Here is a 12,343-nt window from a genome sequence, read left to right as displayed (position 1 = left end):
ATATATTCTTATCATTTCAATCATTGACATCAATAAAAAACATTGTTTAATGTATATGAAACAATATTATAAGTGCTTAACAACAATATATTAACTATACTAAAATGAATTCAACGAACGCCAACGAACTGGGGATGGTTTGAGAATTTGTACTTGTTTATCTAGTTAAATTCAAATTTAATTGAGATCACTCCTTTTTCACATAACAATCGAAAAATAAAAATTTGTGTTTTTTTTTTATTTCATTTCTTTATATATTCATCCATCCATTATCAATTCATCCATTCACATCAGTAAAAAGTTTATCGATTTGTGATTTTATGTAATACAATAATATACATTCTTGACAACAGAGCCACTCATACTTCGAAACGTTCTGATTGACTGGTTGGAACTGCTGTATTTTTTTTTTATGTAAACATATAATCTTAGTAATTATCTGTATACATGGATTCAAAATACTTTATATATATTTATGATATAACTTTCTTATAAAACCAACAGTAATCAGTGTTATATATGTATGTACATGTATGTATGTACGCGCGCGGTTCAAATTATTCTGAGAGAATTCAAAATAATTTGACAGCACACACTTTACTTTACTTTAATTGTATAATTTGAATGTATAAATATAAAAATATAAATATATTTAATAACTACACATATCTATCTGTTTATTTATTTAGTTTTGTGTGTATATAATATTTGGTAAAATTTATTTTATAGGAATCGAATGTAATGTTTATGCCGGCTAATTTACCATCGTACATTTCAATATTTTTTACTATTAAAATGACGTCATTTCCGCCAACGATTTTGCTACAAATAGTAAAAAATATTTTATTGTATTGTATAAATAGGTGCCAAGAGCACGTCATTTCTGCCAACGGTTTCGCTAAAATTGTCTATCCTATTTTAATAATTCTTTTGTTATTGATTAGAGATATTATTTTAATAAACTCACAAATTTTTTGTTAAAATTTAAAATATTATCGACATAAAAACTTTTTTTTTATCTCTCTCATAGACAAATATCGAAAAAACTAACGTTCGAACAACATTACGACCAAAAAAAAAGTCGTCAGCAACAAAAAACATGTCAAAAAATTTTCACTCCGAGTGAAATGCATATGTATGTATTGCTATTTAAATACATATTCGGCTCTTCAAAAGTCAAATAGTTCTCAATGCGGCCCTCACGGCCAAAAGTTTGTCCATCCCTGTTCTAATGCATCAACAATGTGTCAATATTTCATCATCATTTTTACATTGTTGTCCTATCAAGTTGTTGTCATCATCCCTTTCATAACTTTTATATTGCAATCATCAATTTCTCATCATAACATTGAAAACGCAAATTGTGGATGCATTGGAAAATCTAGCGGTTTTACTTGAGTTTTATGTTGAATGTTTGAACATATTAACATTTAGTTGCAAAGGTTCATCTGTCATTTTACTACGGATAAAAAATTAACATCTGTGCGAACACTTTGATTGTGAAACATTTGCGGATTAGCATTAGCTGCAACTTGACACTAATAATTCTTTTTATCGTTTAAAATATGACTGCAGGATGGCTCCAGAAGTAATTGCATGTGATGAGGACCCAAGAAGAACTTATGACTTCAAGGTTGCTAGAAAATTTTGCGTTGCTGTTGGTTTTTGTATTGCATTTTTCTGCAGACTGGTTTGTTACGTTCAGATGTTGCTTATTTTTCATTTGAATTTTTATCTAGAATGTATTAATTACCAGTAACCTCAATTGTTTTGTTTTCTTGTAACATCATTTAGTTTATTCATTTTTATCATTGCTTTAAATTGGTTGTTCAATTATGTTTATAAAAAAGATTAATGTCGATCAAAATTAGCATAGATTGCCCGATCATTTTTTCAGAGTGATCTGTGGTCATTAGGCATTACTGCCATTGAAATGGCTGAAGGGAAACCACGTATGTGAACAGAATTCATTTTAAAAAATTGTACAATATTTAAAAAAAATATTTTTAATGAAATAAATTGCAAAACAATCATTCAAGCTATTATAGCCGATATAATTTGATTAAAATCGATTGCTACTTGTAGCACTGTGTGAGATGCATCCAATGCGAGCACTTTTCCTCATTCCTCGTAATCCTGCCCCCAAGCTGAAATCCAAGAAATGGTTTGTTTATTGTTTATAACTTTATTTGCTTTGTTATTGATTTGTTCTTTTGCCAACATCCTGTCTTAAATATGCAAAAAGATTGCATCATTTGACAGATCTTTACCAGATACACATATTTTTAAATATAACGAATGAACTTGAATATTGTTATAGGCCACTAAATATTAAATACTGATTTAAACATGTCTTCATTATGAAACAAATAACTGATGGTTTTTTTTCGTCCACAGGTCAAAAAATTTCACAAATTTTATAGACTTATCTTTGATGAAAGACCACACAAAGCGACCATCAACTGATCAGCTGATCAAACATCCATTTGTTAAGGACTTGCCAACAGAGAAGCAAGTACTTCGAGAAATCAGGGAACATATCGACAAACATGCCAGAACGAGAAGAGGTTTGTTTATCTGTCTCTGCAGCTACCTTTTAGTTATCTTTATTTCCACTTATTTTTCACAAACATGATTCATCATCGTTGCATTTATTTCAGTGTTCTGCAACTCTGGAATTGTTACAATTGTTTTCAAAAATAAATAAAAATGTCAACCACTTATCAAATACAAAATTAATTTTTTTTGCTGGATTAATTAATTTTTAAAGCTAGAAACAATTTAGAAAAAGTTTAAAAAAATTTATATTATTTATTATTATAATTGTTAAAAAAAAATTTGTATTTAGTATTATTATCATTGTAGTAATAATTATTATAGTAATTATAATTATAATAATAATGATAATTTTTATTATCATTAAAAAAGAACGTGAATGACTTTGTCCTGGTTATGACATTAAACTGACCCTCACTGCCTTGTGAGCAATGTTGGATCATCAAAGGCTAGGCCCACCGCTTATAACTGTGGTTGCATAAGGAAGGGCGTCCTGCGTAAAAATTAGCCAAATAAATTACTTATGATGACAGAAGTTTCATCATAGGTAGCCAAACGGCAACCCCGATCTCGGGGAAAATGTCGTCTAAACGTGTGTTGTTGTTGTTTGTTGTTATTAAAAACGTGAATGACTGCAGTCAGTTTTTAGTAATTTAGATTTTTGATTTGAACACAATGCAGATGATGTGTCGAGTGAGTACATGTTCGGGGAAGAAGAGGAGGAGGACACGAAATATGATGACAAGTTGGTCTCATTTGTCATTTCACTTATTATTATTATTATTATTATTATTATTATTATTATTATTATTATTATTAGAGCGTAGGTGTACTTCATGCCAAATTATGTTTTTGCATTTGGAAGTTACGTAATAATCCTCTTCAATCAATCAATCCCCTGAGGGACTGATGAAACCTGCGGCATTTACCATTTTGCTCATTTTAAAATCCTTCTCTGTTTTTGACTGCAGTGAAAAATCAATAGATGGCGATTTTCACAAATAAACTATAATAATAACTTTGAATTTAAAGCTCACTCAATTTATTATTTAATGAAGTTGTTTTAATCCTGGAATAGTTCCATGGCAGCTCAGGGCGATACAACACTGAGGAAAACTTTTCAGAATATTCAGAACAATGAAAAGTCGAGACTGCCACAACAGAACTTAATCAACATGCCACAAGCCCAGCCAAGTATGCCCCAGAATCGGTCCGGAGCTATGCAGGTGGGTTATTAGAGGATTGAATTCAAATGCATTAATTGGATTTTCAAAAACAAGTAGTTTCCAAAGCCATATTTCTTGTCGTCTTTCAATATCTATGAAAAGTTTTAAATAAATTGGTGACGACATATCATGGCATACACAGAAAGTGATTTAACATATTACGTGACAGTGTTTAGTTTATCTAATATATTACGATGGATGACTGCATACAAATGACTTTGAAATGTTTATTCTTTTGTTTTTATTCATTATTTAGGTAGATAATAATCATACAGCACCTTATCATACAGCACTTTCAAAAATTATATTTCATTCTTAGTCCTGAATTTTCACCCGTATAGGCTCTTAAAAGTATTATTTACCGGAATAAAAAAAGAAACTTAGTTTTTTTAAATTATTAATAATAATTCAGTGGGGATCCAGCATGGTAAATCAGGAAAACATGATTTTATTTTTTTTATAATTTAGAATTAGTTTAATTCTAATTTGGTAGATACTGTAGACCAGAGACTCATCTCTCATTAAAAATAACTCTTCCAATTCGGCTAATGATTCTATAACAGCCCATGGCTACCAGCGATATTTAGCAGAGGAATCCAGCATATCGTTTGGTAATGACATTGCTCCTGATTATCAAATGGTTATCTCTCGGTTTAACAGCTTCAGCACAGTTACATTAGACGATATTAAAAACGTAATTCAGTCGTCACCAACAAAATCTTGTAGCCTGAATCCAACACCAACGTTTATTGTCACAAAATTGTTGGGTACACTGCTGCCATATTATGTTAACATCATCAAATGCATTCAATCGTCGATAATACCAAAATCACAAAAAATTGGAATTGTTTCGCCTCTGTTGAAAAAATATTGCATTGCAATCAAACAGATGGCCTCTCCAGGTAGGCCTGGTGGCATGCCGCAGCAGAACAATCATCACCACAATCATCCTCATCAGCAACAACACCACTCAGCCTCTCCTCAGTTTCATCAAGCACACCACCAATCACCTCATCAGCCTCGCCGAAATGGTTGGTTGATGTCTGTCTCTCTGCTTGTTTGTCTGTTCGTCTGTTTGTTTGCTAAATGCTAAATTTGATCTGGTCACTTACGGCCGTCATTGTAATAATAATCGTCGTCATTATCATGACCAGTTGCAGGAGCAGATGTTCACCCCCCATCATACTTCCCAAGATCTGATCAAGTCAGACAGGTCGTCGACAGTTTATTCATTTTGAAACTCTCGGTCGATAATTTCTAATTTTCAAAACTACGATGTAATCATTTGTGAATTTTTTTATGTAATCCACCTTTTCAGAAGCAAATGAACTTGCCAAATGAATCTTTTATTTTTGTTTGTGTTGAAAAAAGGGTTCAAGTAGAAGATAATAAATAAACATATAAGACTTGGTTATTGTTTTTTTAATTAGAAGTTGGAGAGCCAGCAACTCCATCCAATGAAGCATCCAGCAGGCACCCCGGACAACCTGGTTGAAGATGATTCAGATGAAGAGGCAGCCCCTGATGGTACCCTCGTTGTTTCAGGCCATCCAAGACCTCTGCTAGTCCATTACATTCCTTACATTTATCCCTATATCGCTTTGTTTTCATTCTGACTGCATGTGTTTTCAATTACGCTCGGTTAAGCTTAATTTTTTTGGTTAAAGTCTGCAAAATTCTGCTTGAGATAATTATTTAATGTTGTTCGTTATGTCACTTTTCATTTTTTTTTCTATAATTTTGTAAGGAATCAATCTAGGCACACATCTTCATATAACAGTAACAAAACCTAGTTGCTGATTCAATTTATTATAACAATTCATGTAGGCCTCGTAACAAAGAGGAGTTTGAAAAGATTTTGAAAGGTGGTTTTTTTTCATTATTCAACTATCTCCATTTATTATTTAATTTTTAATATTTAAATACTTTTGTCATAAATTTGCAAAAGCAAGCTGTAACAGATTTGGCGTGGTTCTGGGTTAATGCAGGCTATTTTATATAGCGAATTAAATTTTTCATTTGTGCACCCAGTCATCTTCCTTCTACCCAGCAAATCACCAACTAGACCACTACCTGAAACCATGACCACTAAACCAAACTATTTCATCATTTAACCAACATATTTTATTATCTTTGAAGAGAACTTGAATGTCGTGTTCATTTTTGTTATCTTTTTGGGCAAGTGCAAGATTATCCCTTCATTAACAGTGATTCTAAACTTTCATCACTTTCCTACCTCCCGCATTCCATGACATTGTTTGCTCATAGGAAATCCAATTCCATTAAATATTTTCATTTTTCGTGAGGATAAAATTTGGCTAGATCTCTACGGTCACCATATCTTCCATTCCTCTCTCTTCTTCCTACACTCTTCTTTATGAGCATTACAATTATCCCATTTATTTATTTATTCATTTATTTTTGTTATTTCGGCAAAAACATATCACCCATAAAATGAATATGCAACTAACGACAACAGATCCTCCTTCTGATCCAGCCCCTCAAGTTCCACCTCGCCAGCCCATACAAGACAAAAACGTCAGTTTGTTTTTTTATTTTTCTTAATTTTTGATTGACAGTTATTTCATTGCAAATTTTAATTACGCGGCAAACATTTTGTTATTCAGAAAAGTTACAGTGTAAATGATGAAAAAACGAATACATGAATGTAACTACGTAACTAACAGTAAGATAGAAAATTATGACCTCCTAATCAAACAGAAAGCTCCTCCACGTCGTCCTCCAAACAGCCAGCTACCTGACGTTGTATCACCGCCTCGCGATTCTCGAATGATTCGTGAAAACAACGAGGTCTGTCTCTCTCCACGTTTTTCTATCTTATGAAACTCTCGTTTTTTATTCATAGAATCTAAATACTAGGTTTTAGGAATTATTCTTTTGAACAACAATATTGATACTCAAACCAACAACAGCAAATGAGGGCATTGAATTTGGAGGGCCCAAAAGCAGGTGTTGGGTCGAGTCCATTCATCCCATTCGGGTTTGGTACAACTCCAGGCGAAGGTCACGGTGGGGCCATCAGTAACTCACCATCGAGCAATGCCATCGACCGCAGGGACTCGAGGATCAATGTCAATGTGTCGTCCAATGCACCAACCGATTGCGAGCCACCAGAGATCAGGAAATACAAGAAGAAATTCAACACCACCATTTTGTGTGCAACGTTGTGGGGTTAGCTGCGTTTTTATGAATTTGTCCTTCAAATGCACTCACCTTTTACAAACTGCAAATATTTTGGACTTTTCATTAAAAATTTTTATGTTTCTCTGTTTCATATGAAAAATTGACAGTTATTTTTCCGTTTTACGACTTGCTAATTTAAAATTATAAAATTTCACAATTCTTGAAATATTACGGTAGTAATTAAGTTAACGCTATTGGAATTTTAATTCTTGAAATTTTTAATTAAAAATATTTTATGAAAAAAATTGTTTCACTTAATCGTTTCGACTCACATCTTACCCAATGCTGTCATTTTTTGTTGGTGTTTAAGCATTAATGTCTTGATCATTTTTCATAAAATTGCAATTTAAGGTGTGAATTTATTGGTGGGCACGGAGAATGGATTGATGCTGTTGGACAGAAGTGGTGCTGGAAAAGGTAAGTTTTGTTGTTTCGTCGTTGTATGTGCAACCTGACTTTTGTTCTTGTCGTTGTGTATGCAACCACATGCAACTAACCAGCGCTAAACCAGAGACTGTGATTATTAAAAACACATTAACACGTCTTGTTTTTTTTTCTCCATGTATTGTTATCGTTTTGTTTTTATATTCAATACTCTTTGATGTCTTTGTTACTCTACTTTTTTGTACAGTTTATCCGCTGATCAATAGGAGACGATTTTTTCAAATGGAATTGATAGAAAAATGCTGCATTTTGGTTACGAATTCCGGGAAAAAAAATAAGATAAGAATCTACAACATGAACTATTTAAAGAACAAGATTCTAAGGAGTGATGATGTTAGTTTAAATTTCTTTCTCTTGCCTCATTCTCACTGCTTTCAAGAGTTGAACTGCAAACATTTGTTGGTAACAGTTAACAAACAGTTAAATTTTTTCAAAGTTCTTATTTATGTCTTTTCATCTGAAGTGTCAAAAATTGTATTTAAAAACGTTCAACGTTTGAACGTTCAACTGCAGAATGATAAACAGGGAGGTTGGGTGACAGTTGGAGAAATTGAAAACTGTATACACTTCAAGATCGGTTTGTATTTGAAGTCTCACTTTCAGAAAATTATTTACTGCTGTGGTTTTCATGAACCACATATTAGTAACACATACGCATACACACACAATGTGCACTAATATATATATATATATTATACTTTGGTGAATGCTGGTAAAGACCATGATTACTCATTTATTCATAAATTACTACAATAATATTTTTGATATGTATGTAAATATATATATATATATATATATATATATATATATATATATATATATATATGATGGTAATAGACCATAATTTTTACAATATTCTATAAATTCTACCGAATGTTTGGCGTTAATATGTTTGTAGTTCGTTTTTTCGATTTTTCTCACTAAAGTTTTTTGGTGAACGTTTGAACGTTTAGTTTATTAAAATTCAAAATAAACTTATTTTTCGAATTCATGCTGCAAATAAGGCCATATTTCGATTCCGAATGTCCGTGCTCCTTGTTGTATATATAGGGAAATATTGACTTTGTCAAGATTAACTTTGACGTTGTAAAAATTAACTTTGGTGTTGTAAAATTGAACTTTGATGCGAATTAGGTGTCAGGTTTCTTAATTGGCTGGTCATCTTCTTTGGTCTCTAGAATATTGTAAAAAATATATATATATATATCAATATATATATATTATGTATTGAGATGTAATATAAAATTGTTTGAAAGTCTCTAATGATTTCCTTGTTGTTCAGTACACTACGAGCGAATTTGGTTTCTGGTGATGGGACTGAAGGACAGGATCGAGATATATGCATGGGCACCGAAGCCTTATTGCAAGTTCATGCTTTTCAAAGTTTGTGATATTCATGCAAAACTTTTCAAAATATCAATAATGGTTTTCGAGTGGGTAGTATTAAAAATTTAAACGCGGTATTTTATTTTCAATTGTGAATTCGATGTCTAAAAACTTAGATGTTTACCAACATTCCCGATCGACCGATCATGGTGGATCTTATAGTAGAAGATGGACAGAAGATCAAAATCCTTTATGCCTCCAGCAGAGGCTTTCACGGGATTGACCTTGACACATCTGCAGTGTTCGACCTCTACATACCTGCTCACGTAAGTTTGTTGACCTTGACATGTAGATATAGAAACAATTGACTATAACCTTTTCAAACGAAATTGATGCTTTTCGCATTAGTAAATTAATCTAACAAAATGTAACATCACTTTCTCACTATGTTAAACTTTATTTTTCAATATAAAATCTATTTAAATAATTTGCTTGAAGTTTAAAATATTTAACCCTTTTTGTCTTCAATAGTTTCGGAGTCAAGTAAGTCTTCAAATGTTCAAATGTTTATTTTACTATTACAATTTAGTTTGTTTTTTATCTTTAATTTTCAATTGTTGATTGAATTTTAGTGCATGTGAAATTACTTAAACAAAATTTCTGGTAGTTTTTGTTCATTTTATTTAATTTTTTATCATTTTGTTTATTGTTTTTTCTGTTTAATGCATGAAAAACCGTTGTCCCTGCTTGCTGAATGAAAAAGTTTCAAATATGTTTACAAACAATGATTTGGTTGTTTGTACTTTTATAATCTCGTTTTAATTTACAACGTGACAAACTTGCTACAATTTTCATTGTTGCTCTTGACACCTAGGAAGGGTTTTAACTCAACATCGACATGTATTATGTCCTGTTCAGCATGATATTTTCATTTAGTTTTTCCAATAAGCGTGAGATCTTTTCGCTATGAAGAGATACGTTTCACAATTATGTTCTGTTTATTTAAACCAACCAATATTTTTGTACATTAAATTTATGACCACCTACGTTTCAAACAAATTTAAGCCCTTAATTGTTCATAATCTGCTTCATTCTTAATTGATTTAGTAAATAATCAATCTCGTTATTCAAGTGATTAAAGTTGTTTGATTGTTTGTAATTAATTAAAAAAGACAGTTGATGTTTTATTTTCTTGAAATATCTGTTAATTAGTATAGTTACGATGTACAATATAATTTGCATAATGGGAGAAACGTTTTTGTGTTATTTTCATATTTTTACTTAACTTTTTATGTTTGCTGGTTTTGAAATGGGCTGCTTTCAGAGCTGCTGTACCAGCTTCATTCATTGGCTGTGTAATTGACGTACCTATCTATCTACATGCTTGCCTGTGTGTGTGTGTGTGTGTGTGTGTGTGTGTGTGTGTGTGGTGTGTGTGTTTACGCGCGCGTGTCCGTGTGCATGAACATTTCATTATTTTCCGTTATTTGGTTCAGATAGATATATATCAAATCAGTTTTTCTTTGCGTAGTGATAAAGTAACTTATTTTTTAATTTGATGTTCATTTTTATCAAGTTGAACTTTGTTGCAATGATTCCACAAGCAATCGTTCTTCTGCCTAATTCAAATGGTTCACAGCTGCTACTCTGCTATAACAGTTAGATGTCTCTTCTTGTTCATAAATCAATTCTTATTATCAAAATGTTTCAATTTTTAAACGCCTTGACACTTTTTAAGATATATTTTGCTCGATGGCTTTTGATGATATTCTGATATGTATTAAATTCAAATTTGATGTTTCAATTGAAGATGAAGGTGTGTATGTAGACCCGAATGGCAAGCCGACGAAGAACATGGTCCTGCAGTGGGGCGAAGAACCGACATCTGTTGGTCGGTTTAAGTCTTCTTTTTTGCAATTATTTAAAATTTTGTTGTGCTGTTCAGATAGTTTGAGTTGTTCATCGTTCCAACTTTTTATAAAAATTACAGTTGTACTCCATACAAAACTGTCCATTCATTTAATTTTTCGCAGCCTACATAGGTACCGGCCAAATAATGGGTTGGGGCAACAAGGCAATTGAGATCAGGTCAGCAGAGACGGGTCACTTGGATGGAGTCTTCATGCACAAGAAAGAACAGAAACTCAAATATCTTTGTGAGAGAAATGATAAAGTCTTTTTCTCTTCAGATAAAACTGGATCATCTCAAATCTATTTCATGTCGCTAAACAGACCTGGACTCTCTTCGAGGAACTGGTGATTGGTGGGAGAATTGTAATAATGGTATCAAAAGCACATAAATTATTATTCAAAATTGTAACATTTTTCTGTATGGATGCTAGTCATACGAAGGATGGATGATCTTTAGCAATGCATGTTCCATATTGTTCATCATGCAACTAGTTTATGGTTTACATGCTTCTTATTAATCTTACAAATTTATATTGCAAACAGTTCTCTGTAATTTCGTATATAAGATACTGATACGTTTTGCATACTCTTTAATCATTCTGACTTTTTTCATTCATACATGCACTGACATATCACCATTCGGACAAATAAGAGCAGCTATAAACATTAAAATGTAATTGAACGCGTTTCTCGGCAGTTGGAATGGTTGTAGAACTATTTTTTCATAAAAGCCTAAATTTGTATTGAACGACGTTCGTACTCTCAAACGCATGTTTCCTCGTATCAATCAGTGTTCACGAGGACTTTCTTGCTATCTACAGCACATTTCATTATTTTTTTTGCGTGAAATTATAAATGTTCATGTGGACGAAACTTATTGATCCACAACTTAGTTCTGTCCTTGTTTTGCCATGATTTCAAATATTATGTATGCACATAGAATACGTACGTGCATACACACACATACATTCATTCATTCATACATATTATACATACATTCATTCGTACATACATGCATATTATAATGTGCACAAATGTGTGTTTGCATGTTTGAGCGCGCGCGTTTTATTTATACCTGCGCGTAGAATTTTTTTATATTATAATATGCAAAGAGAGAAAAATTTAGTCTAACCTGAAATACTCATGCGACATTGTGGAGGCATTGAATTCAGTTTGGACTTTAATTCTATCTAACAGAAAATTTCGTATACCAGAGTCTTCTTAAATTGAAATGCTGGGCTTAAAAATTTATTTCTTCGAGTTTGCAGAGTACCAGCACTCTTACCTTACTCTTCATTACATCAGCGTCCCTTAACATTTCCTAAACGTAAACATTTATCTGACACAGTAGATCACAGCGTTTTTTATTGAAAAATATATTTTGGAAGTTCTGGCAAAAGTTTATAGTTAAAATTGTGCTGCGTTCATAATTTGTTTTAATCATTCTTATGATTTTTGTATTTTCAATGATAATCGTCCTTTAAGATCATGATTATGCTGCATTTATATTGAAAGTGTTATTACATTGAATAATGTGAGATGGTTTTAGGTTTATGTCTTAAATGTTATTTGGTCTGCATATCTTAAATAATAAATTAGTTGTTTTGATCTGTAGTTTCAATTTAATGCAGTTTTTGTAATTTCACATGGTTTGAGCTACTATGTTAGCGTCGAAT

General features: G+C 32.0%; 1 protein-coding gene across 1 annotated transcript; it reads left to right on the top strand.

The window, feature by feature from the left end:
• Positions 1–1,576: 1,576 nt before the first annotated feature.
• On the top strand, positions 1,577–11,899 carry HELRODRAFT_187888 (hypothetical protein; the record flags this gene model as incomplete). The annotated part of the gene is made up of 21 exons (XM_009010944.1): positions 1,577–1,633; positions 1,898–1,952; positions 2,086–2,164; positions 2,398–2,567; positions 3,238–3,301; positions 3,635–3,750; positions 4,346–4,684; positions 4,757–4,813; positions 4,937–4,995; positions 5,213–5,347; positions 6,262–6,320; positions 6,533–6,593; positions 6,716–6,974; positions 7,338–7,403; positions 7,618–7,763; positions 7,944–8,007; positions 8,713–8,813; positions 8,933–9,082; positions 10,333–10,414; positions 10,567–10,647; positions 10,790–11,899. The coding sequence occupies 21 exons, from the start codon at positions 1,577–1,579 to the stop codon at positions 11,014–11,016; spliced, it is 2,427 nt and encodes an 808-aa protein (XP_009009192.1). The 3' UTR covers positions 11,017–11,899.
• Between the last annotated feature and the right edge of the window lie 444 nt (positions 11,900–12,343).

The sequence above is a fragment of the Helobdella robusta genome, assembly GCF_000326865.2.
Source record: "Helobdella robusta unplaced genomic scaffold HELROscaffold_1, whole genome shotgun sequence".
Taxonomy (NCBI): domain Eukaryota; kingdom Metazoa; phylum Annelida; class Clitellata; order Rhynchobdellida; family Glossiphoniidae; genus Helobdella; species Helobdella robusta.
This window is presented reverse-complemented; position numbering and strand designations above follow the sequence as displayed.